Below are 26,707 nucleotides of genomic sequence, written 5' to 3'. Positions count from 1 at the left end.
GACTTCTTTCTCTCTACTTCTCTCTCGTAACACGGTCCGACTCAATTCTCTCTCGCCTTTATCTCGATTTTGGTTGATTTGGGAATTTAGGGGTTTTTTTTTTTGTGAAGATGACGACTGCAGCTAGGCCAACGTGGGCTCCGGCCAAGGGAGGTAACGAGCAGGGCGGTGCTCGTATTTTCGGCGCTTCTCAGAAGTATTCGTCTCGCGATGTCGCCGCTCACACCACTCTAAAGCCAAGGTTTTTTTCTTCTCTTTTGAATCGACACAGATTCTTTAGAAATCTAGGGTTGATTGCAATAGAAAGATTTCGAATTGTATTTAGATGGATAGCTTATGCATCTGTGGAAGAGATCTGATCTTCTAGGGTTTGATTGAAATTAGAAAGATACTGGGTATATCTGTTTATGGAATATATAAATAACGTGTGTTGCTTGTTTTTTTTGGCAGGAGGGAAGGGCAACACACGCAAGAGGAAGTGGAGAAGAAGAATCTTCGTGATGAGCTTGAAGAGCGTGAGAGGAGGCACTTCTCTTCCAAAGACAAATCTTACACTGGTATGTACAGATTACAAATTTGAAGTCTTTTTTTTTTTCACTTAAGATTCTTCCTTTGTTTTAACTGCATCTGGACTAACTAGGTTTTGTTTTATCATTTAGATGATAGAGATCGCAGGAGAGGGAATCAGCTACTCCTGGAAGGTTAGACAAAGTCTTTAATTTTTTTTTTTAATTCCATCATCTGTCCTGCTTGTTGTTTATGTCTCAGGATGATAAATATTGTTTGATCATATGTCTTCTAACGTGGATTATCCTTCTTTTAGGCTCTAAAAGGGACCCTGAAGATCGGATTGTTCCTCGCAGTGTAGATGCTGATGATTCTGATGTTGATCTCAAAAGTGATGATGATGATAGGTAACTACTCTTCTTCTTCTTCTCTTCCCCTTTGCACTTCTTTATTGCTTGCGTTTTGAATTTGGATAAGAATCAAGGTTGGGGCTGGTAACTAGGTCTATCTGTAAGTCATATTGGTGCCATAGTTTGGGTAGATAATTTTAATTATGTGGTGAGTTTTTTTTTTTTTTTTGGGGGGGGGATATGTGATTGTCCTTTCGCTTACATCAAAACTCATAATTCTCGAGTTCCATGAAAGTTATCTTACGCTTTGTTTTGTCTTTGTTAGTGATGATGAAAGTGATGATGATGACGAGGACGACACTGAAGCTCTCATGGCTGAACTCGACCAGATTAAGAAAGAAAGAGTGGAGGAGAGGCTCAGGAAGGTAAAGTTAACTCTTATATGTTCGATGATTCTTCTCAGATTACTATTTATGCAAGGTAGATTTGGTAGTAATATCTGTATCATTCACGTTTTTCAGGAAAAGCAGCAGCAGATGGAGGAGCTAAACGCCAAAGAAGAAGAACTTCTCAAAGGAAACCCACTGCTTAACAACGCTCCAACTTCGTTTAGCGTCAAAAGGAGGTTAGGATTTTGTTGATATCCTGTTTCTTCATGAATCTTGAGAGTACTAAGAATTGTTTTTCGTCTTTTCAGGTGGGATGACGATGTGGTATTCAAGAATCAGGCTCGTGGTGAGATGAAAGCACCTAAGCGCTTCATCAATGATACAATAAGGAATGACTTCCACAGAAAATTCCTGCACAGATATATGAAGTGATTGAACATGAGTGTTTATTCGTTGCTACTTGTCTGTATGATGAATGATCTTATGCTTTTACACTGTCTCTTGTGCTAATACAGAAGCCAACCAACGACTGTTTTATGCTTTATATCAAAAACTTATGCACTTGACTTCAATGCTATTTTTCTCAAATTCCTACTAAGCTCTCTTTATCATCACTGACACCATGACACATGCAAAATTGGAATTAGCTTTATCGTTTGTGCGCTTCTGTGTCTGTCTTTGATTTCCACCAGAGAAGATCCAACACAACGGCCACACCAAGTGATTCAACGAGCGTTCGCTTATCAAGGTAATCTCTACGCCGCTCTACAAATGTTCATCTGGATAGAATAATGAACTGATTCCTCTGTCTTTGATTTCCACCAGAGAAGACCCAACACAACGGCCACACCAAGTGATTTAACTAGCGTTAGCTTATCAAGGTACTCTCTACGCCGCTCTACAAATGTTCATCTCGATAGAATAATGTACTGATCCCACCATGAAAGTGCCCAGTCCTTCTTCACTTGTATTCCTATTTGAAGATGTTCTGTCTCCTTTCTATTCCTAGGGTTTTCTTCCTTCTCTTTTGGCTCCAAGTCTGTCCTGTACCTTAGTTGCAGGTACTGCAATCATAACACTAGTCTCATTAAGGAATGTCATTGTAGATAAGCTTCCCTTTGACATTATTTGTCAATCTTCCTCCCATTATCTTCAAAAGAGTGGTTTTGCTACTACCTGAAGGCCCCATTAGTGTAAGGATTTCTCTTGGACCCTTGGAAACAATTACTGAAACTCAGGACACTAGCTATAAGATTCATCAAACCCATCCTTGGAAATGGTCGTAGGGTGAGCTTCTGTTATGATCCTTGGACTCCGATTGGCCCGCTGATTCAGTTTATTGGTGTCCAGGGACCTCTCCAGCTTCGGGTACCGTTAAACAGCACGGTTTCGGATGCTTGTAGAAATGAAAACTGGTGTATCCCTTCACCCAGAACAGATGAAGCGCTGGACTTTCGTACGTATTTGACCTGCATTCCTTGTCCGGCTGTCTCTGCAGTCAGCGATTCTTATGTTTGGTCTACTTCAGCTAAAGAGGAATCAAGGTTCAATGCTTCGAATACCTGGAAGGATCTTAGAATCACGGCCCCCATTCAAGCTTCGGCTGACCTTATTTGGTTCAAAGGTGCAATCCCAAGAAACAGCTTCACCATGATGTGGGTTGCTACTAATATGAATCGGCTTCCAACAAAATCAAGGCTGGCATCTTGGGGACTTAACGTTCCTAACTCATGTTGCCTTTGTTCTATGTACAAGGAAACACGAGACCATTTGTTTCTCTCCTGTGATTTAGCACTTGGACTGAACTGTTGTCTTGGATTCGAGGTACTTCTGCTGCTGCTCCTTCTCTGCTGAGAAAGCTAGCTGCTCAATGCATCATATTTCATCTCTGGAAACAGAGAAACAACGTATTGCACAATCATCTTTCCCTGCCACCAGAGACAATCACAGGTTCACTAACAAGGAGATGAGGAAGGGAGAGGAAGTTTTTCCTCGACCTCATGGCTAAGTGGATGCCCTGATCTTCGAGTGGCTCGTCTAGAACCAGTTACTACTACCTTGTTTTTTTTATTTTTTTGCCAAGGTGTAATATAATCTAGATATACTAAGCTTGTCAATCTAACTCTTTAATTTTAACGATAACTAGATCTCAACCGCGCGGATTTTTGTTTTCATTTATTTTTATATAAATATTTGTTTTCAACTCTAAATTGATATATATTATAATATATATGTGTCTATCAATTTTTAAAACATAATAAGTTTACTGTATATTTTTTTCATTGAATATATTGTTTCAAATTTCACTTGTATTTGTATCTTCTTCTATATATATATATTTTCAGATTATTATTTCATTATTAAAATTGTAACTATATATATAAAGATTAATAATAAATATTGTTTTATTATCATATTCAAAAATATTGTAACATTTCACAAATTTAGAAAGTTTTTAAAAAATTAAATTTTTTGCTTCATAGATTTATATTATCAAGTAAATGATTAAACATTTAGTTTTTGTTTAATTTTTAAAATAAACTATATAGTTTAAAATTTATTTTCATTGGTTTAAGGTAGTAAAGATTAATCATTGTTAGATAATATGATTTTTGTTAGTTAAAAAAATCTTTATAATTTTAAAAGTTAACATCGATAAATATTTAGCATATAGAGGTATAATATTACAACATTAAATTATATCTATTTAATTTATACTATCTATAAATCCAATGGAACATCTATTGTTTAAATCCAATTATTGATAGTCCAATAAAAATTTCTGGTAGACCCAAAATTTAAATGATAAGATTAAATATTAAATGTAACATGATTTTATAGGAATATGTCCATTAGATCTATTTTTTAAAAAAATCACACATGAATCTGTGACTTCTGTTTTAATATATAAGATTATCTTTTATTAAAAAAATAAAATTAAATAATAACAACGTGTTTAATAGCCATTTGCTAAAATATATTTGTCATTGGACACAAAAATAATTTAGATCTACTTTTTCTTTTGTTCGTTGTATTTACAATATTGTTGCTCATATTTTAGCAAAAAGAAAGCCATTGAATGGGTATTTCTCTTGTGATCGTATTTAACCATATCTGGTTAACTCCAAATATATATTCGGATATCTGGTTAACTCTAAATATATATTCGGACAGTTTATAAATTAGTACTTTTTTTTGGAACAACTTTTTATAAATATTACATTTAATCATTTATTTTTCTTTAAAATGAATTTTAGTTTTACTTTAAAATTTTAATGTTACTTTATCGAATTGCATATAAAAACAAATTTGTATTTTATAATACATATTTCAACATATATAATATGTATCAAGTAGTATAATTAAAATATATGAAATTCAATTCTATAAAATTTAACCAATATATAATATTATAAAATAATGTTTTCTTTAAGTTTTTGTATATAAAATATTTTAAAAATATATTTATAGAAATTAATAATTTACGAGAGTCCTCACCATTATTAGTTTATAGAGTTTTTAGTGTACAAATATCTAACTTAAGCTGATGGATGATATGTGCTAACATGAGCCGACAAGTTACATGGACGCTCGCTTCTCTAATTCAAAAAGACTTTTATTTTTTTGTTTTTTAGTGTGAAGTTTCTTGAATCTAAACCCTGCACCATCATTATTGATGAATGTATAAATAAGTTCAAGGATGGAAACACATACATATAGGGATTACAAAACTGAAACATTAATAGAGAAAAGGAAGAAGAGAAACTATATGCAGTCAGTCTCCGACGTCAACCAAACACTCCCAACCTCCGACGATGAAAAGGAGAAGTTCAACGTATACTCCACCGCAGTCCATAAGGTCGTAGTCATGATCAACGCGGGGGTTTTAGGATTACTTCAGCTCACGAACCAGGAGTCATCTGTTTTCGAAACACATAAACCAACATTGATATGTTTTTGTCTCCTCATTTTCTTCTACGCCGTCCTTCTAGTACGTGAAGCCATAGACGTGCGTAAACGTTTTGGGTCCGTCGCCAGACTCGTCGGACACACGAGCCATCTGTTGGGTGGTCTCGCCGCTCCCGTCCTCATCTCTATCGTTTCCACAGAGTTTGCTTTCGTTTTTCTTCTTCTCTGGCTTTTCTGGTTCTCATGTGTCGCTTATGATACTTTCAAAGAAATTAAGATCAACTCGGAGGCAAACAGCACCGGTGCATCCCAGTCCTCGCCGGTTTAATATCTCATGGACAATGGCTTCGTCTCGAACAGGCCCGGCCCAGTAAAATTGTTGCCTAAAGTGAAATAAAAAATGGCGCTCCTGCAGAATCGAACTAACCTTCGACCTTAATTACACTGTGGTTCCCAACTACAAGACTACAAGCGACTTTTATAATTTTGATGGCCTTAAATTGTTAATATATTTTGGCTCCCAAAGCCCTAGCTTTACCAGCTTTAGGTCAGGGCAGGCACTGGTCTCGAAAATATAACGATAGATAGGTATATATAAAATATAAGACACTCGATACGATTTACATTAACCGGAGAGATGTTTGTAACCGAGCAGATCGGAAAATAATTTGTGTTGACGGTATATGAATAAGAAAATCTTGTTTTATTTTACACGTTTGAAACTATTGGTTTCATAATCTCACGATCCATCCATACAAAGTGTCCCTTCACTGCAAGAAAACATATTTTTTACGAGGGCGGTATTCGTTGTAAATTCGTCGTAATAGGGGCTTTACGACGAATTAACATCGATACGCGTTTCGTTGTTAAACGCTCGTCGTAACGGAGGTTTCGTCGTAAAGTCCTAGTTACGTTTACGAGGAAGTCAATTCCTCGTAAAGCGGAAGGAAACTATTCGTCGTAATGCCCTCGTAAATGACGATGTAAATACCTCGTAATAGTTCGTTGTAAAAGCCACGTAATGCTTCCACGTAAAGTCGATGTAAATTTTACGAGGACTTTACAACGACTTCATGTAAATTCCTCGTAAACGTTACGAGGACTTAACGTGGAATTTTACAACGAATTTACATCTCCATATTTAAAATATTAATTAATTATAATAATTATATAAATTTTATAAAACAATAATTTTAAAATTTAAAATATTTGAAATAAAATTAAATATGAAACCAAATAATTTTTTTAAAAAAACTATAAATTCATTAATTAAATAGAATTTAAATTTTTTATACAAAACAAAAGAAATTAAAAAAGGAAACTAAAGGCCAACATCATGGTCATCGAAGTAGTTGGCTGAGGGGTTCGGGTCTGTAGACGTTCCTGCTTCGGGATCCGGCTGGCTCATCCCGAGAGCTGCTCGTCTCTCCGCCAAAGCTCTCTGCAAAGTTGGATTTCCCACCGCCATCACATCCAGCAAACCCTCGAGAGAGTCCAAACGCTGCTGCTGGGTATCCATGCGAGCCTGCATCCGGTCGTTGTCCTGGTCCCGTCTCGAATAGTATGACGAAGTCGCCCTTGCAACTTCGTTAACGGAACCTATTCCAACCGTCCTTCCCTTCTTTCTAGGAGCCACCTATATGTATATATATAAAACCGTATTTAGAGTTAATAATAAAATAAAGAAAAAAAATTAAAATTATTAAATTTTACCTCCTCGAAGATCCGGTCGACCTCTACGGTTGACAACTTGACGGGTAATCCATCTGCAGACTGTTGGGTAAGTTGCGTCTCTTGCTCTTCAACCCGAGACGCCACAGCGTTGAAGAGTTTCTCGGATGCAGGATCCACAAAAACCCCATCTGGTGAGGCGTGAGTCATCTTGAATAAGTCCGAGAGAGATGGCAAAACTCCCGTCTTCTCCAACTAATAAACAACAATAATAAATAAATTAAATATAATTAATAAATACAAGTTTAAAATAATGAAAATTATAAATTTAAATAAAACTTACAGCTTCGAGACGAATTCCGGCATGGGGTTTTTGGCCGGATCTATGAACCATGGGCAAATGGCCATCTTTATCCCTCGTTCTTCGGGAAGCGGAGCAGGAGTTGGCTTTGCGGATGGAGCTGGGTTCGTTCCAATAGGTGATGAGGCCATCCCATGCTTCCTTTGTGACCCCGCTCGGCTTCCCCTCATAGCCGTAAATCTCCCACTTGTCCTTCCAATCGGAGACGGTGTTGCAAAGACGAGTTTTCGCCTTTGCAATAAATTCGCTCTTCACCCTCTCGGTGATTCCTACGGACCAGTTCCACCTTTGCTGAAAAAACAAACATTTTAAAAGATTAGAAAAAAAAAATAATTATTTAATTAACAATATAAATATTAATAATATGTAAATATAATTACCGCAAAACATTTAAACCACGTCGTCTTGACGTGATCGGGAGTCATGGTCCAGTTGGGATAAGGGCCGTCATAATATCCCTTCATCGTCTCTGAAACGCTCCGGCTAACACGGTTGTTAGCCCCAAACCTGCAAATATAACAAATTTGTTAAAAAAATTGATCAAAGATTTTAAATTTAAAATTAATAATTTTATGTACTTACCAATAAGTACCCGGGGGTCTATCGGGGTCCAGAACGTGTAAACCCTCTCGTCCGGGCTGGGCAAGCAAATCCTCGACGGTGTATCTTGCGAATGGTGCATGAGCTGGCACCCGCAAATCGGGATGAACTGCAGCCGGTGGGGCAGGCTGATCCGGGGCGACAGGTGGAGCTCGTGGGGGAGGCATCTGAGATGGAAGAGGAGGAGGGGTCGAAGGAACTCTCCGAGATGTGTGAGAGTCTGGAACTGTCCCGGAAGAAGACGATGGACCGCTAGAGGAAGATCCATCGCCAAACAAATCCGCATACGTAGGTGCAGGAGCTGCTGGTCTCGGTCTAGGAGCCATCTAGAAAATTTAAAAAAATTAAATTAATATATATCCTAAACGAATTGTTTAAAATAATTTTCTAAACTAATCATCTAAACTAATTCCGTTAACTAATCACCTAAACTAATTCCCTAAACTAATCACCTAAACTAACAACCTAAACTATAAAAAAAAAAAAAAAAGATAGAGAGAGAAAGTTACCTTAGAGGGGGAGAGGAGTTAGGGAGGAAGATACGAGCAGTGCTCGTCTGAAAGACTTCTCCCATATATATAAAAACGGTTTCCTCGTAACTTCCTCGTAACATTACGACGAAGTTACCAGGCCCGTGTTTTTTAATTTACGACGAAGTTACCAGGCCCGTGTTTTTCGATTTACGACGAAATTACGTCGAAACATTGGTTTACGACGAATTTACAAGGCCCACGTTTACGACGAAGTTACCAGGCCCGCGTTTTTCCATTTACGACGAAATTACGTCGAAAAATCGGTTTACGACGATTTTACAACGCTTAACCCTAAACACCGAGAATGAAATCCCTAAACCCCAAAGTCACATATCATCTAACATCATATCTCTTCTTCTCTACTACTTTGTGCTCTTTCTCCAACTTAAACTCTAAAACCCTAAAACTCCAAATAATTTTTTTAAAATTAACACAAATACATATTATATAAAACAACATTTGTTACACATACATTAGGATGGTAAAAAAACAATATTTCTTTAAACATACGTTACAATAGAGAAATACAACATCAGAGACATATATTACATCACTCTAAATCGTTTTCGTTCTCATCAATATTACATCACTCTAAATCGTTTTCGTTCTCATCACTATCATTACAATCATCATCGTCGCTTCTCTCGAACTCGTCTTCACGTGCTTCATCTGTCGCATCTTCGGGAATATCTTCATATTGAAAGTTTTGCGGGTCGATCAAAAGGATTTCATCAGTTGGTTGTTCTGGTACCTCAACTTCATTGATAGCGTCTTCTTCTTGCAAGGGCGGTTCTTCTCCAGCGACAATGCGTCCACGAGGTGTAATTTTGATAGCAGCTAACCAGTTTATCCCGGAAGTTCGAAGCCGAGGATAAGGAAGGAAGCTTACTTGCTCGGCTTGTGAAGCTAAAATGAAAGGCTCAAATTTGTTGTATCTTCTCCCAAAATTGACATCCACAACACCAAATTTGTTATACCGAATCCCTCGGTTCACAACAGGATCGAACCATTCACATTTGAAGAGGACGCATTTTAGCTTCAATAACCCCGGAAATTCCACTTCAATAATCTCCTGCAAGATCCCGTAAAAGTCCGTTTCACCTTTCACACATATTCCGTAGTTACTCGTTGCCCGATGTCTCCCATACTCGTATGTGTGAAAGGTAAATCCTCGTGTGAAATACATAGGTGATGTGGTGACCTTTGCAACTGGACCTTGAACCAATTCGTGAAACCATACGGGATAATAAGGATCGTCGTAATCAACCTGCAAAAAGCAGTTATTCTTAATTAATATTGAAGTATCAAAACACTTACTTAATTAATCAATGTATGAGATATATTACGTACCTGTGATTTTAACCACTTGACAAAGTGCTTATCTTTACGTGTGTCCACATCAGTTGCAGATATTCCTGGTATTGCTTCTTCAACTTGAGATACAAACATGCTGCAAATTAAACAAATAATCAAGTCATACATAATTAACTGCAATTCATATAATTAACATTCACAAAAATATTTACCTTTCAAAGTAACGGGTCATTGCATCCTCGCAGTTGAGCAGAATATAAGTGTGGGCACTATGTTTATCCTCTTCACATGACCACCATACTTCTTTCGTTTTACCACCAAACCTTGCAATTTCGCAGAAAATGTCAGGAACACCATCAATTGGATATGATGTCGGTACTCCACCATCATCATATCTTCTAGGAACTCTTTTCCTCGTACGAACAGTTGGAGCAAAGTAGTATGATGTGAAGTTAGATGTTTCGGCTGTCAAACTTCCCGCAACTATTGAACCTTCCACCTTTGCAAGATTTCTTGCTTTCCCCTTCAAATGTTTCATCTGTCGCTCATACGGATACATCCATCCGTTGTGAACAGGTCCACGAAGCAATGCTTCATATGGTAGGTGGACAACTAGATGCTCCATGACGTCAAAAAATGAAGGAGGAAATATCTTCTCCAGGTTGCACAATATGATCGGAATGTTATGATGAAGTTGTTCGATGACTTCTTCCTTGAACGTACGTGTGCTGAGATCTCTGAAAAAAGCGCCGATGGCTGTATATTGCAAAAGTAATCAAATTAATAACATTTCATAACATATGTATATATATTAACGTTTTATAATTACCTGCAAGTGCTTCATGGACATTTGCTGGAAGGAGCTCGGCAAAAGCAAATGGAAGAAGTCGTTGCATAAACACATGACAATCATGACTCTTCATTCCGGAGAACTTTTGACCTCGTTCAACACATTTTGACAGATTTGAAACATAACCATCAGGAAACTTAACTTCTGATGCAACCCAGTCAAACAAGGTTGTTTTGGCTTCTGATGACAACCGGAAGATGGGAACAGGAACGTTTCCATTGCTCTTGATATGTAACTCACTTCTTGAGCAAATATCAGGTAAGTCCATCCTTGACTTTTTGTTATCTTTTGTCTTCCCAGGGACGTTAAGTAATGTATTCATGATGTTCTCAAAAAAGTTCTTCTCAATATGCATGACATCCAGATTGTGGCGTAAGAGAAGATCCTTCCAATAGGGTAGCTCCCAAAATATACTCTTCTTATGCCAATTGTGAGACACACCATATCCATCAGGCATATTTCCAGGAACATGCCAATTTCCTCCAACTTTAACTGTTTCCTGAGCTCCGTAATAATCAATGTCTGCTTCGATCTGCTGGCCGGTGAGATATGGAGGAGGACCGTCTCTGACAATTTTTTTGTGCCGAAACAATGTCTTATTTCTTCTGTACGGATGGGCAAGTGGAAGAAAGCGACGATGACAGTCAAACCAACAACTCTTCCTACCATTCTTCAGTTGAAAAGCATCCGTCGATCCAAGACAATATGGACAAGATAATCTTCCATGTGTTGTCCAGCCAGACAACATCCCATAAGCAGGGAAATCACTTATCGTCCACAGCAGAACTGCTCGCATCGTAAAATTGTTTTTCAAGGAACAATCGTACGTCCACACCCCTTCTGACCACAATTGCTTTAGCTCTTCTATCAACGGTTGAAGAAAAACATCAAGAGACCGTTTTGGATGCTTCGGCCCAGGGATTAATATGGTCAAAAATAGAAATTCTTGTTCCATGCACATATCCGGCGGTAAATTGTACGGCGTAAGAATGACTGGCCACAAAGAATATTGTCTACCAGACATTCCAAATGGAGAAAATCCATCGGTGCATAACCCAAGATAGACATTCCGAATATTTGTAGCAAAATCTGCGTGTACCTTGTTGAAATGTTTCCACGCTCTTGCGTCTGATGGATGTGCAACCTCACCATCTCTCTGGACATGTTCCGCATGCCACCTCATCGATGCAGCAGTCCTCTCAGATTGATATAATCTTTTCAATCTGTCTGTAATTGGTAGGTACCACATCCTTTGGTACGGTACCCTATTCCTCCCACGGCCTTGCGGTTTGAATCGTGGTTTTTTGCAGAATCGACACTCTTCTAACTTGTCATCTTCTTTCCAGTAGATCATGCAGTTGTCGATGCAAACATCAATCATCTCCGAAGGCAACCCAAGACTATAAACCAATTTCTGAATCTCATAATAAGATTCAGCAGACACGTTGTCTTCTGGCAAATACTCTTTAAACAACTCCGCCCATGCATCCATGCAATTCTCAGGTAAATTATGATCCGTTTTAATATTCATCATCCTAGCTGCTAGAGACAATTTAGAGAGACCTTCTCTACAACCAGTGTAGATTGGTTGATTTGCAGCATCTAGCATTTCATAAAACCTTTTTGCATCCAAATTAGGTTCTTCTACATTTCCAGTTCCATCAGCTATTGTTGTAGTTGTTTCTAAAAATGCATCACTAATCATATCTTGAACCCTATCATGATCTACCATCTGCTCATGATCTTGATGATAATTATATTCATTATGCAAATGATTCGGTTCTTCACTATGATGACCATCCTCAAAATTATTATTACTACTACTAGCTTCATTTCCCCCATAACCCTCTCCATGTTGATACCAAATGTAGTACTGTGGTGTAAATCCTCTGTTTACTAAATGCTTCCATACAGTTTCACTACGTGCAAATTTTGAATTCTTGCATTTCCGACAGGGGCAGAACATCTTACCGCTTTCCTGTGTGATCGGTGTACAGCCCGCCTGGTGCATGAATGTCTCTAGCCCGCTCAGAAATGCGTTTGTCACCCTCCCGTCGGAATCTTTGTGCAAATACATCCAACTCCGTAACTCGTAAATACTACCGCCACCGGCCATTTTTTCTTAGATTTTTTTTTCAAATCTTTTTTTTTCTGATTTTTTTTCGGATTTTTTTTCTCCCGTTTGTGTGTTGTGAGGAAGAGAGTTGTGAGAAATGACATATATAGAGAAATTTTTGAGTTGGGTAGTTGAAAAATAACAACGATTTTACAAGGAATATTTTACATGGATTTTACATGGTTTTAACATATTATTTACAACGAATTTACGACGAAATTAGGTAAGTTAAAGCACATTGAATACACGTTTTCACCTAAATATAACGGTAACATGATTCGTTGTAATGTCGATGTAAAGTTTACTTTTCGACGTACTTGCGTCGTAATATTACATGGCGTTTACGACGAAATTTGGTTTCGTTGGTTTCGTCGTAATTGCGTTGTTAAGCCACCAGTTACTATTTCTAAGACGACGATAAGGAACTTGTGTCGTTCGTCTGTCTGCCAATTCAGTGGAATGACAAGGAGAAAGTGGACGGAAGTGCAGCTGGTTTGTACTTGAGAGGAACCTTTGACGATGGTCGGAGGTTCCTTTCAAGTATAAACCAACTGCACTTCCGTCCACTTCTCCTTGTCGCTCCACTGAATTGGCAGACAGACGAATGACTCATGTTCCTTATCGTCATCTTCGAAATAGTAATTGGTGGCTGAATGAGGAACAGAGTCTAAACGCCATCAGGTTCGAGAGGAAGAGAGTTGTGTGTTGTGAAGAAGAGAGTTGTGGGAAATGACATATATATATAGAGAAATATAACAATGATTTTACAAGAAAAGTTTTACATGGATTTTACATGGAACATTTACAACGACTTTACAACGAATTTAGGTAAGTTAAAGCACATTGAATACACGTTTTCACCTTTATATAACGGTAACATGATTCGTTGTAATGTCGATGTAACGTTTACAACTATTTCGCATTCCACGTACTTTCGTCGTAAACTTACATTGACTTTACGACGAAATCCTTTCGTCGTAAATTACCATGGAGTTTACGACGAAATAATGTCTCGTCGTAATTGCGTTGTAAAGCCCATGTAAAGTTACGAGGAAATAATTTCGTCGTAAACCGCCGTTGTTACTGCTACGTTTTCTTGTAGTGCTTTTTTTATCACTAGAAACAAAGACAAACTTTGCCCAAAATAAAAAGAAAGACAAACTCTATTTTCTACGCAGTAAAACATAATAATACATGTTAATGTGCATATAAATGAGTTAGGCCCAACATGAAGACTTGGCTCAATTAATGTAAAGACCCATAAACTAATTGGGTTATCAACTAGATTTGAACCCGGATATTCGTGCGAAATATATGTTTATTTTTAAAAATAATATTTAAACTATAAAATAAGTTATAAAAATATATAATATCAATTTTAAATATATAAATTATTTCGAAAATTTAATATTTGTTGAATTTATTTTTGTTTGATGAAATTTTATTAATCACTTATTTTATTAATTTTTGTTTAAAAAATTGTATTCTCGAAATTATTGTATGTGAACAAATTAAATGATTTAATATTATATTATATTATTTTAATATATTATATTTCAGTTTAATGTTTTTATTTTTACTATAAAAATCAAACATAAAATCTTATAACCAATAAATTATTATTTATTTTGTTTAATAAAAAAGTTAATATGATAATTTCAAAAATAATTGGGATGTACTATTTAATTTTAAAATTAATTATTAAAATATATATATAATTTGGTCTATATTATATATGATAAAAATTAAGAAAATAGCATAATGGAAATATATTTGGCTTTTATAAAAATGATATTGTTTAGATATATATTTTTATTTGTTTCTGTTAGGAAAATATCATATATGAATAAATTTAGGATATTTAGTTAAGTTTCTAATCAATAGTCTAACATAGATTGTTGTATGGTAGATAAAAAAAATAAGATACTAAATTAATAGATAAGATGGTTACTTAAATGAATTAGGCCAAATATGTATGAAGACTTGGCTAAATTAATATAACGGCCAATAAACTAATTGGGGTTGTTTCGTAAATACCAATGGTTATGAATCCCGTTTTCCCGTGAAAGTTATCTTAGAACATCCGTATTGAGGGTTTATGGGAGGAGTTTACACAGAAATCAAGAAAAAAAAATAATAAAATAATAAAATCACAAGAACCCCTCTCTCCTAAAGTTCTCTTGGATGAACCCCTCTCTCCTAAAGTTCATCACTGTAGCACGGGTCCCACGTGTCGTGGCGGCCCGCGATTGGTCTAATTTTTTTTTTTTTTTTTTTTTTTTTAAGTCAAAAAGAAAAAGATAAAAAATTTAATAATAAAAAATTGAAAAGATGAACCCGAAGGGGGTTCATTGATGTGGGTGCTCTTACGATTTGTTTTGTCTTCGTTAGTGATGAGTGATGACGAAAATGATGATGATGACGAGGACGACACTGAAGCTCTCATGGCTGAACTCGACCAGATAAAGAGCGGAGGAGAGGCTCAGGAAGGTAAACTTACTCTTGTCTGTTTTATGATTCTGCTCAGCATGATTACTATTTAAAAAATGATAGATACGTTTTCCCTAAACACGTTTATATGCAAGGAAGAATTGTCTTGTCAGAGTTACTGTGCTTCTTTGGTAGTAATATATGTATCATTCACGTTTTTTCAGGAAAAGCAGCAGCAGATGGAGGAGCTAAACGCCAAAGAAGAAGAGCTTCTCAAAGGAAACCCACTGCTTAACAACGCTCCAACCTCGTTTAGTGTCAAAAGGAGATTAGGATTTTGTTGATATCCTGTTTCTTCATGAATCTTGAGATTAGGATTTTGTTGAATTATTTTTCGTTTTTTCAGGTGGGATGACGATGTGGTGTTCAAGAATCAGGCTCGTGGTGAAATGAAAGCACCAAAGCGCTTCATCAATGATACAATAAGGAATGACTTCCACAGAAAATTCCTACACAGATACATGAAGTGATTGAACAAGAGTGTTACTTGTTGCTACTTGTCTGTATGATGAATGATATAAGGCTTTTATTCTGTGTGGGATTTTATAATCTCTCTTGTACTAATACAGAAGTCAACCAACACATGTTTTATGCTTTATATCAAAAGCTTATGCACTTGACTTCAATGCTATTTCTCAAGTTCCTACTAAGCGTTAAGATGGCTAACTAGTTAGATTTTCAATACAGCATGTACTTATGGTTCAGTACAAAGAGTAATCCATCCAAGTTATCTATTGTACCTGAACAGAGTAACCTTCTGTTAGAAGGTTAGAATAAAGAGCCATTAGTACCAAACAGGCGATCATACTAGCCCTCATAATGCTCAATACCAAACCTCCTAAGAACTCTCCTGCACTCTGCAGTTTAACATATATTCCATCCGTTTCAGAATAATACATGTTTTAAGATTTTTAGGCTTATTAATAAAACATAATAAAACTTAGTTATTAATGCATGGTTTTCTGTAATTTTATATTTTCTATATTTCTAAACCAATAAAACTTCAAGAAATGCAGTTAATGTTCTTGAAGTTCACAATTTTTCATTATTAGTTGACAAAAAATGCATTGGAAATATAAAAAATACAATTTTTTGAATCAATTTTTTTTCTATAATATGTAACTTTTTGAAATGGAGGGAGTATGTTTCAGTCTCCAAAAGGGGAGAGAAGTTCTGAAGCTTCTTGTGCTTACTTGGCTAGTTATGGCTATAAGTAATGCTGTCAACAAGATGAAAAGGAAGCAGGGGACTGTCCTCGTGAACCCAGCCATGTAGTTGACAATGATCATGTCAACAACACAGCAAATGCCAAGGTCTCTTCCACAGTAAGTTGTGGCAACAGAACATCATCTTGTGTCACGAATCCAATTCTGAAGAAAACAAACATTCGTAGAAGAGTGTCAGGTAAGAGAAGTTATCTAATTTGCATGCGTGTTTCTGGTATCTAACTTTTGTAACAGAGGGACTGTAAGGAATGTCATTGTAGGTCTTCCTTTTGACATTATCTGTCAATCTTCCTCCCATTATCTTCAAGAGAGTGGTTTTGCCACTACCTGAAGGACCCATTAGTGCAAGGATTTCTCCTGGACGCGTGCTTCCTGTTATACCTTTCAATATGTGCTTGTACCCATCTTGATCTTAATTAGTATGCGTCACCACCTTTGACACCATTGTCTTCACCAGGTTTGCTGAGCTAGCTTGGATGTTTCTCTGTTTTGCCTTTGGTATTTAAGTATTTTTGTAGGAGTATGTGTAATATGAACATCAAAGAAAACTATATTTAAGAAACATGTATCCAAAAGCGCATCTGGTGTAGTGGTATCATAGTACCCTCCCACGGTACTGACCAGGGTTCGATTCCCTGGATGCGCAGCTTTTTTGCTTCTTATAGTCTTTCACATCATAAATAAAATTGTAACTATTGGTTTACAGCAGAGAGAACTAAAATCTTAAATATGCACTTGTTGGAAACTTTTTATTGGTTGAATAGAATTTGTTTTGTTGAAGTTTTGTAATCATGTGTTGTCTTTGTTTGGGAATAGCAAGTGTAGGTGTAGCTAACTTTCATTCACACCGAATAAAAAGTCTAGTAACAAATTGCTGGTGAATAGATATTTTGTTTGCTGAAATGCTTTTTAATAGTTGCCAGTCACATCACATGGAAACGCACTTAAACCGAAAGAGAAGTACTTATTTAGGATGCTTCACGTATAGCTTTTTGTTTGTTTGTTTGTAGCTTTAAATGAGTGGATGATGGAATATAAAAGATGGGTCACTCAACTCAATCGCTTCGTACATTCTTCAACGCTCCAAAGAAAACGACTTAAACCCTTCAGTTATTTATACACACTCTCACTCAATTACATCAAAGAAACAAAAAGGATGCGAGCTTTCTCTCATCTGTTCTTCAGTTTTCTGGTCATCCTTTTTGCAATAAGCTGCAGTGATGCCTTCACCAGAAACGATTTTCCAGAGGAGTTCCTCTTCGGAGCCGCCACTTCCGCTTATCAGGTTCGACGACTCTCCTTAAAGTTCCAGAGGACTTTGCTGTATTTGAAGTTCGATTGTTCTGTGTTTTGTTATAGTGGGAAGGAGCGGTTGATGAAGACGGAAGGACTCCAAGCGTCTGGGATACTTTCTCCCACTCTTGTAAACTTTTTTTTTCATGTTTCTGGTTTTTTTTGTTGCTAAAATGTTATTGTGAGTGTTACCATTTAAGAGTTATTCTAGGTTGACCAACCAATAGGATTTCATTATTTCAAATTCGATATCTTTTAAAAAAAAAAACAAAATATTGTCAAGTTATATTACTTACTACTATTTTTTATTTTTTATTTTTTATCTTTTAATTTAAAAACATAATGTAATTTGACAATATTTTGTTTTATTTTTTAAAAGATATCGAATTTAAAATAATGAAATTCTATTGGTCGGTAAACCTCACTAGGGGGTGAACCCAAGAATAAGTCACCATTTAATGGCAATTTAAATTACCAAATTGAGCAATTTATTTAGGGTTTTATTTTATTTATCTGAGAATTCGTTAATGTTGTCTGAAATCAAAATTGCAGATAACAGAGGAAATGGAGATATAGCATGTGATGGGTATCACAAATACAAGGTTTTTTTTTCTTTCTTTCTTTTATTTGTTTTTGCCTTTTCCTTGTCGAACAAGTTACCCTAAGTCTCTTGCTCTGTTTTCTCAAATTCGATATGTTTCTGTGACTTGTAAAGGAGGATGTTAAGCTCATGGCTGAAATGGGATTGGAAGCATTCAGATTCTCTATATCTTGGACAAGGCTTATACCTAGTAACACCTCCTCTTCTGGTTTCGTGACTGTCAAGTTTAAAAACCTTCATTATTCTGAGAGATTTTGAAAACCCTATTTTGTGTTTTTGTTTTTCGGTTTCTCAGAGGGAAGAGGACACATTAACCCTAAAGGTCTATTGTTTTACAAGAACCTCATCCAAGAACTACGAACCCATGGTGATACTTCTTTTCTACTTGAAAACCTAAATTGAAGACTGTACTTCATAGCTTCTGATAAAAGGTTTTGGCAAAACATACGAACAGGAATCAAACCACACGTTACACTATACCACTATGATCTTCCTCAGTCTCTTGAAGATGAGTACGGAGGATGGATCAACCGCAAAATCATGTAAATAAAATAAATAATTTTGCTAAAAAAGGTTCTCATCTAACAAAAGTCTTCTTGTATAGTTTCGAGATATATTTTAAGAAAATGATTTTTTGTTTTTGTGGTTTGCAGAAAAGACTTCACTGCTTTTGCAGATGTATGCTTCAGAGAGTTTGGGGATGATGTGAAGCTATGGACTACAATCAACGAAGCTAACATATTCGCCATTGCTTCTTATAGCGAAGGATTTGCACCACCAGGACACTGTTCTCCTACCTCATTCTTCAATTGCTCTACGGGAAATTCTTCTACTGAACCATATCTTGCGGGACATAACATGTTGTTAGCTCATGCCTCTGCTTCAAAACTGTACAAACTAGAATACAAGGTATTTAAAAAAGAAAAATAATCAAATTTTCAACTTAAAACCCTTTTTTAACTCTTTTATGAGTTATGAAACATAAATGATATGATGGTGCAGAGTAAGCAGAGAGGATCCATAGGCCTTAGCATATATGCATTCGGGTTAACTCCTTATAGTAACTCCAAGGAGGATGAAATTGCAACTCAAAGAGCTAAAGATTTCCTATTTGGCTGGTTAGTAAACACAAGTTTCTTTTTTTTTCACCATAATTTTTTTTTACCATAAAAAAAAAGAATTTTTTTTTTTGTTGTTTCAGTAATGTTGAGGAAAAAACGTGAATGACTTTTTTGAATTTGACAATGCTCAGGATGTTGAAGCCTTTGGTGTTTGGGGACTATCCAGATGCAATGAAGAGAGTCTGGGGATCGAGGTTACCGGTTTTCTCAGAGGAAGAGTCAGAGAAAGTTAAAGGTTCGTCTGACTTTGTAGGAATTATCCACTACACCACAGTCTATGTGAGAAACAGTACATCCACCACACCTTCTCTTATTCCTAGAAGACAAGACTTCTTTACAGACATGGGAGCCGAGACGATCTGTAAGATTTACTTTCTTTTCCACTCATCAATGGATCAAAACATGGCGTCTTGGTTCTTGTACCTGATAAAATATTCTTGTTCTTCTTTTTGGATAAGTCATGGGGAATTCTACATTCTTTGAGGTAAGAACCTGCTCACAAAACTATTGATCTAATCTAATTGACTTTAGAACTCTTCCTTATTTTATTGTATCTTTTTTCTGTATGAAGTGGGATTTTATTCCATGGGGTCTTGAAAGTGTTTTGTGATAATTCGTGGGATTATGAGAGATTCTAAGTGTTTTAACCGTGATGAAGCACACGAACAAAGTAAAAAAGGAGTGAAGTAACCGTAAGTATTTGAGAGAGAAGAGAAATTTGAGAATTTAAGAGAATGAGAGGATTTGTGAGATTGAGAGAATGAAAGAAATGTTTGTATTGAATTGTGTGTTTAATTGTGTAACATACATGGTGTATTTAAAGGAAACAAAAGCAATAAGCACTCAATGGTGGAAGAATAAATAACTAGTAGTGGACTAGCCACTCCTCCCCATTTGGTAAGTGATATGGCCACTCCTCCCACTTCCTCCACTAACTAGTAGTGGACTAGCCACTCCTCCCCATTTGGTAAGTGATATGGCCACTTCTCCCACTTCCTCCACTACTTCCCTTTGTTTAATTCTTCATGTCAACACTCCCCCTCAAGCTTGACAGTAGTGAGTGTCAAGCTTGGAAAGCCATGAAGTATTCCCTCATTAAAACCTTTTCTTGGAAAAACCACTTGGGATAAAAACCAAGCAAAGGAAAAAGAGTAGAATACTCCACGGTGAGGAGATCATTGACATGGAAGGTTTATGAGTCCAAGTCTTGGAAGAATGGACTCACAAACTTTGCTACTGGCCGCCTTGGTGAAGATGTCAGCCAGCTGATCCGCACTTCTTGTATAACATGGGAGAATCACTTGCTGCTCTACTGCTTGTCTGACCTTGTGGCAGTCTACTTCTATGTGCTTTGTCCTTTCATGAAAGACTGAGTTGGATGCAATGTGTATTGCGGCTTGGTTGTCACAGTGCATGGTCATGGGAGAGGTGATCTCAATTCCCAAGTCGCCTAAAAGCCCCTTTATCCAGATAAGCTCACTGGTTAGCTTCCTCATTGATCTGTACTCTGCTTCTGCGCTTGAACAAGATACTACTTTCTGTTTCTTGCTCTTTCAAGTGACAAGATTCCCTCCAATGAATGTACAATAACCGGTGGTTGACTTTCTGTCTACTCTATCTCCAGCCCAATCTGCATCACAGTATCCTATCACCTCAGTGTTCTTGTTGCAAGCCATCCATACACCTTGTCCTGGCGCTTCTCTTAAGTATCTTAGAATCCTCTCCACCATGTTCCAGTGATGAACCTTGGGAGTTTGCATGTTTTGGCTCACTTGATTAACTGCGAAACACACATCTGGCCGAGTGATGGTTAGATAGATCAGCTTCCCAACCATCCGTCTATACTGCTTGACATCTTCAAATGGAGTGTCTTCATACTCCCCCTCTCGCAATACCTTGTAACCTTCTTCAAGTGGTGTCTTGGCATGTCTTCCTCCAAGATCTCCTGCCTCCTTTAATATGTCCAGGGTATACTTTCTTTGGGACATGAATAATCCTTCCTTTGATCTGCACATCTCAATGCCAAGGAAGTACTTCAGTTCTCCCAGGTCTTTGATGTCAAATGCGGCCTTGAGAAATGTCTTGGTTAAACTGATCCCCTCCTTGTCACTACCCGTGATGATGATGTCATCCACATAGACTAGAATTACCGTAATTCCTTGCTTGCTGGTGAGAGTGAAGAGTGTGTGATCCGCTTGAGACTTCACAAATCCCCTTCCATTCAATGTAGTGCTTAGCTTGTGGTACCAAGCTCTTGGTGATTGCTTCAAGCCATAGATTGCCTTTCTGAGTCTAAGGACATTCCCTGGTTTCACCATTTCTTCCATCCCCGGAGGTGGTTTCATATACACTTCATCTTCTAGTTCTCCTTGCAGGAAAGCATTCTTCACATCCATTTGCCAAAGGTCCCATTCTAGGTTCACTGCTAATGAGAGTAGAATCCGGATTGTATGAAGCTTGGCCACTGGTGCAAAGGTGTCTAGATAGTCCTCTCCATACACTTGTGTGTATCCTCTTGCCACCAGTCTGGTCTTCTTTCTTTCTGGCTTCCCATTTGCAAGATACTTAATGGTATGTATGAGTCTGCTGGTCACGGCTTTCTTCCCTTTTGGAAGTTCTGTCTCATACCAGGTGTTGTTCTTCTCCATGGCCCTCATTTCATCATCCACCGATTTCCTCCATTCATCATCTTCCATAGCTTCTGCATATGTTCTTGGTATCCATTCCAGGTCCAATGAACTCATAAAGACTTGATGTTCTTCTGGATAGTGAGCTAGGGAGCATAATCCACTTTCTGGATGTGCCACAGCTTGAGCATTGTAGTAAACAAAATCATTTTTAACCCAATCTGAGGCTGGTCTTCTGATCCTTGTACTTCTCCTTAGGACTTGTGTCTGCTCAGGTTCATTACTGCTGCTTGGTTCTCCTTCTTGAGCTTCAGTGTCTGGTTGTCCCATCTCATCTTGATCATGAGATAATACTGGGTTTTCTTCAGGTTGAGCTTGCGCCGGTTGATCTTCATTCCCCCCTTCATGGTCAGGATGAGAGTCTTCAGTGTTATGAACCATGGTCTCTTTATAAGGAGTAGTGTCCCGGCCTTTCTCTGGTTCCTTTTCTAGGTTAATGCCGAGTCTTTCCATAAGAATCTTCAGGTTGTTAGCTCTGTCCGAGGCAGAATGAGATAGATCTTTGAGTTCCTCCCAACTCTTCTCATCATAATAGGCCTTGGATTCCATGAACTTAACATCTCTGGATACTAGGACTCTCCTTGTCTCTGGTACATAGCATTTGTACCCCTTTTGGTGCGTAGAGTATCCAATGAACATTGCCTTTGTGCTCTTTGCCTCCAGTTTGTTTCTTAGTTCTCCTGGAATCAAAACAAAGCACACACACCCAAACACACGCAAATGATCAATTGATGGTCTAGATTTGTTTAGTACCTCATATGGGGTGGCATCAAAGAGGACTCTTGTAGGTGTGCGGTTGATTAGGTAGGTGGCTGTGACTACTGCATCCCCCCAAAACCGCTTGGGTACATTTGTATGGAACATCATACTCCTTGCCACTTCCATCAAGTGTCTATTCTTTCTTTCAGCCACACCATTTTGTTGGGGTGTGTAAGGACAGCTGGTTTGTTGAATGATTCCATGTGAGGCTAGATGTTGTTTGAAGGCTGTGCTAGTATATTCACCACCATTATCTGATCTAAGAATTTTAATCTTAACATTGAAATGGTTAGTAATATAGTTCTGAAAATTTTTAAATGCTTCTAGCACCCTATCCTTAGATTGCAACAAAGTGATCCATGTGTATTTAGATTTTTCATCAATGAATGTCACAAAATATTTATGTTGTTCTCTAGATACACATGGAGCAGTCCACACATCAGAGTGAATCAAATCAAAGCAGTTTTCATATTGGGTTTTTGATTTAGGAAACACAGTTCTGCAATGTTTTCCTAATATACACGCTTCACACTCATTTTTAAAAGAAATACTAGGCAACAGGATGTTCAAGGCACGAGAATGGGGATGTCCTAGTCTAGCATGCCAGATTTCATCTTTAGGGAATTCAGAAACAGAATGAAACACACACGATAATTGAGATACAGGTCTTGTGTCCTCAAGTAAGTACAAGTCTCCCTTGGTAACACCTTTGCCAAGCAACTTACTAGAATCAATATCCTGAAAGTATACACTGTTAGGCGTGAAAGTAACTTGACAATTGAGATCATTAGTTACTTTTTTAACAGACAGTAGGTTTGAGGCAAATGTAGGCATATAGAAAGCTTTAGATTCTTTATCAAACAATCTAAGTTCACCTACACCTTTTATTGGAATTTTATCTCCATTTGCTATCATCACATTTCCTAAAGCCGGTTCTATGTTCTTAATCAGTTCTAAATCACTTATCATGTGATGAGAAGCACCAGAGTCTATAACTAAGGGCTTAGCCGATTTAAAATTATTCATAGAACCATTTGCATTGTGAGAAGCATTAAGGGAGATACCAAGAGTTTTAGATATACCAGATTCCTTGAGAGCCTTGATGAGAGCGGTTAAGTCAGACTTCTTGATGGTCTCATCTAGATTGGCTCTTGGCGTGGCATAGCCTGATGTGGAGGCAGTAGCTCTTCCCACACCTAGGTTGCTTATACCCATGGTGATTGGTGTTGTTGGCTCAACACCATCAGTTGAGAAGTTGGCTCTTGCATCTTGGTATTGAGGGCGGTTGTCCCTAAATTTGTTGGGCTTGAGGTGCGGATGTAGTATCCAGCATTTATCCTTCATGTGGCCCTTCTTCTTGCAGTGATCGCATGTCAAGTTTTTCTTCTCATCTAGCTTGTAAGTTGCCTTGTTTGACACGGCTCGTTCAGCTTGATGTGCCATGTTTAAGTCTCCAAATAAGCCCACAGAGCCTTCTTCCTTCTGAATTTGAGCGCATACTTCATCCAGGTCAGGTAACTTGTCAGCTCTTAGGATGTGCTTGATTAAGCTCCCATAAGATGGATTAAGCGTGAGCAGTAGTCCAAACACTCTGTCCTCTTCACGCCTGATTAAGAGAGTGGCGGGGTCGGTAGTATGTGGTCTGAGTAGTTCCATCTCTGCCCAAAGAGACCGGAACTTGCCAAAGTGAGGCTGGAACTCCATATCTCCTTGGTTGAGGGTATTGATAGCTCTTTTTACTTCAAAGACCCTTGTAAGGTTGGAGGTATTTCCATACACTTTGTAGAGTGTATCCCACAACTGCTTGGTAGTTTCACAGTAGGATTAAGACTCCATGATGGCGGGTTCTAGGGAGCTAAGGAGCACTGTGAGAACCATGAGATCTTCCTGAGCCCATTTGTCTTCATCAGTAGCTACCACAATCTCCTGTCCATCTTCTCCTTGGGTGGTTTGTTTTGGAGCTGCTTCTGCTGAGACATGACTCCACAAACCCTTTCCTCCAAGGGCAATCTTCACCATCCTGGCCCACAAAGAGGTAATTAATCCCCTTCAGGGTCACAGGTATGCTGATGCGGTTGTTGTTATTGTTGTTGTTGTTCTCCATCTTGGGGATTTACTTGGTCAGAGGTAGAGTTTAAGAACTAGAAATAGAGTTTTGATTTTGCGGAATTTAGAAAGGTTTCAAGATTGTTGATGCTCTGATACCATGATAATTTGTGGGATTATGAGAGCTTCTAAGTGTTTTAACCGTGATGAAGCACACGAACAAAGTAAAAAAGGAGTGAAGTAACCGTAAGTATTTGAGAGAGAAGAGAAATTTGAGAATTTAAGAGAATGAGAGGATTTGTGAGATTGAGAGAATGAAAGAAATGTTTGTATTGAATTGTGTGTTTAATTGTGTAACATACATGGTGTATTTAAAGGAAACAAAAGCAATAAGCACTCAATGGTGGAAGAATAAATAACTAGTAGTGGACTAACCACTCCTCCCCATTTGGTAAGTGATATGGCCACTCCTCCCACTTCCTCCACTAACTAGTAGTGGACTAGCCACTCCTCCCCATTTGGTAAGTGATATGGCCACTTCTCCCATTTCCTCCACTACTTCCCTTTGTTTAATTTTTCATGTCAACATTTTGGAGTATGTGAAACAGAGCTATAACAATCCTCCAATCTACATTCTTGAAAACGGTCCACTTCTTTTGTCTTATCACTATGTTCTTTTTTTTCTTCTTCTTCTTAAAAGCATGACTGTTTATTCTCAAGATTATTCAAATTGAGACATGAAAAAACAGGTACACCGATGAAACATAGTTCGACGCTACAAGACACGCCAAGAATTGAATACATTCAAGCTTACATCGGTGCTGTGCTCAACGCCATTAAGTAAGATTCTCCTCATTTATACTGCATTCCCTCTGTTTCATACTATTAATTGTGTTTAAGAGTGTAAAATTTGTTTCATTCTAAGTATCTTTTCAATGCATTATTATTTTGATAGTTTTTTTCAATTTTACTCTTGTTTTCTTAACTCATTAATTAAGATAATCAAATCAATCAATGTATTAATTAAGGGTAAAATAACAAAAATTAATTGTTTTATTAATTGTGTGTGAAAAAATTCTAGAACTGATATATAAAGTGAAACAGAAGGAGTATATCATAACTCGTTGATTTTTAACGGGTACTGATGTTTAGCGCATTTGGTGTATCCCGGTTCAGTTCTGGTTTTACTTCTGGTTTAATGTACTCTCTGATCTTGATTCTAATGATTAGGAATGGATCGGACACAAGAGGATACTTTGTATGGTCGATGATTGATGTGTACGAGTTGTTGAGTGGATACATGTACAGCTATGGGATGTACCATGTGAATTTCAGCGATCCTAGTCTCAAGAGGTCACCAAAGCTATCTGCTTCTTGGTACACTGGTTTTCTCAATGGTACAATGGATGTTTCTCCTCAAGATATTACTCAGATGCAGAGCCACTTCTCTGGTTCGTCGTCTTTGTGATGTAGTTACATATATAACTATGGTTCCGGTTATGATTCTCATTTGGTCTGAGTTGGTCTTTTCAGTGACCAAAAAAGAACTTAGTGGTTTGACTTATGGTACAATAAAACATGCATTTTAACGCCATATGGTTGCACCAAATTTCACCACTTAATGTGTTCAAGTGTTACTTGGTCTCTAAGGTGCGCCTCTTGTGTCTGTCTTTGATTTCCGCCAAAGGATACCCAACACAACGGCCACACCAAGTGACTGAACTACCCTTAGCTTATCAAAGTACTCTTTGCGCCGCTCTGGCGCTCTCTGAATGTTCTTCTGAATATAATCATGAACTGATCCCACCATGAAAGCGTCCAGTCTTTCTTCAGTCATTGAAGATTCGTTGGAGCCACCCAGTAACTCAGTAAGAGGGCTGTGCT

At 37.5% G+C, this 26,707-nt stretch overlaps 2 protein-coding genes, 1 long non-coding RNA gene and 1 other non-coding gene across 7 annotated transcripts; 3 read left to right on the top strand and 1 right to left on the bottom strand.

Annotated features, from left to right (window-relative positions):
• The first annotated feature begins 16 nt into the window (after nucleotides 1–16).
• Nucleotides 17–15,716, top strand: LOC106372553 (protein CWC15 homolog). 2 transcript variants are annotated; one of them, XM_013812792.3, is made up of 7 exons: nucleotides 17–241; nucleotides 451–557; nucleotides 660–701; nucleotides 824–914; nucleotides 1,183–1,282; nucleotides 1,379–1,482; nucleotides 1,555–1,818. In XM_013812792.3, exons 1-7 carry the CDS (start codon nucleotides 111–113, stop codon nucleotides 1,676–1,678), a joined length of 699 nt encoding a protein of 232 aa, XP_013668246.1. In that variant the 5' UTR covers nucleotides 17–110; the 3' UTR covers nucleotides 1,679–1,818. The 2 variants fall into 2 exon arrangements, with proteins under 2 accessions (XP_013668246.1, XP_022567887.1); XM_022712166.2 differs by lacking the exons at nucleotides 1,379–1,482; nucleotides 1,555–1,818 and adding exons at nucleotides 15,255–15,358; nucleotides 15,437–15,716 and having other exon boundaries at nucleotides 38–241.
• On the bottom strand, nucleotides 7,253–7,938 carry LOC106369995. The gene is made up of 2 exons (XR_007324302.1): nucleotides 7,770–7,938; nucleotides 7,253–7,694 (listed from the first exon to the last, which is right to left on the bottom strand). It is a non-coding gene; the product is annotated as an uncharacterized LOC106369995 (long non-coding RNA).
• Nucleotides 15,717–16,891: 1,175 nt separating the features above from the next.
• TRNAG-CCC lies at nucleotides 16,892–16,962 on the top strand. Its single transcript has one exon. It is a non-coding gene; the product is annotated as a tRNA-Gly (tRNA).
• Nucleotides 16,963–17,346: 384 nt separating this feature from the next.
• On the top strand, nucleotides 17,347–26,417 carry LOC106372551 (beta-glucosidase 9). 3 transcript variants are annotated; one of them, XM_048759199.1, is made up of 14 exons: nucleotides 17,347–17,601; nucleotides 17,676–17,739; nucleotides 18,162–18,211; nucleotides 18,325–18,400; nucleotides 18,506–18,577; nucleotides 18,665–18,752; nucleotides 18,887–19,119; nucleotides 19,213–19,328; nucleotides 19,463–19,692; nucleotides 19,790–19,815; nucleotides 19,903–19,933; nucleotides 25,412–25,468; nucleotides 25,573–25,663; nucleotides 26,054–26,417. In XM_048759199.1, exons 3-14 carry the CDS (start codon nucleotides 18,192–18,194, stop codon nucleotides 26,289–26,291), a joined length of 1,278 nt encoding a protein of 425 aa, XP_048615156.1. In that variant the 5' UTR covers nucleotides 17,347–17,601; nucleotides 17,676–17,739; nucleotides 18,162–18,191; the 3' UTR covers nucleotides 26,292–26,417. The 3 variants fall into 3 exon arrangements, with proteins under 3 accessions (XP_048615156.1, XP_048615155.1, XP_013668240.1); XM_048759198.1 differs by having other exon boundaries at nucleotides 17,348–17,601; nucleotides 18,864–19,119; XM_013812786.3 differs by lacking the exons at nucleotides 19,790–19,815; nucleotides 19,903–19,933; nucleotides 25,412–25,468 and having other exon boundaries at nucleotides 17,348–17,601; nucleotides 18,864–19,119.
• Nucleotides 26,418–26,707: the final 290 nt, after the last annotated feature.

Source organism: Brassica napus, chromosome C5, assembly GCF_020379485.1.
Source record: "Brassica napus cultivar Da-Ae chromosome C5, Da-Ae, whole genome shotgun sequence".
Lineage (NCBI taxonomy): Eukaryota > Viridiplantae > Streptophyta > Magnoliopsida > Brassicales > Brassicaceae > Brassica > Brassica napus.
The sequence above is the reverse complement of the archived record's forward strand: the minus strand, read 5'-3'. Positions and strand labels throughout refer to the sequence as shown.

Excerpts from the sequence above, each read along its gene's own strand:
- LOC106372553 (XM_022712166.2), top strand. The coding sequence starts at position 111 with ATGACGACTGCAGCTAGGCCAACGTGGGCTCCGGCCAAGGGAGGTAAC. Across the intron at positions 242-450 it reads CACACCACTCTAAAGCCAAG|GAGGGAAGGGCAACACACGC; the intron begins GTTTTTTTCTTC and ends TTTTTTTGGCAG. Across the intron at positions 915-1,182 it reads AAAAGTGATGATGATGATAG|TGATGATGAAAGTGATGATG; the intron begins GTAACTACTCTT and ends TGTCTTTGTTAG.
- LOC106372551 (XM_048759198.1), top strand. The coding sequence starts at position 17,473 with ATGCGAGCTTTCTCTCATCTGTTCTTCAGTTTTCTGGTCATCCTTTTT. Across the intron at positions 18,578-18,664 it reads CCAAGAACTACGAACCCATG|GAATCAAACCACACGTTACA; the intron begins GTGATACTTCTT and ends ACATACGAACAG. Across the intron at positions 19,120-19,212 it reads TGTACAAACTAGAATACAAG|AGTAAGCAGAGAGGATCCAT; the intron begins GTATTTAAAAAA and ends ATGATGGTGCAG.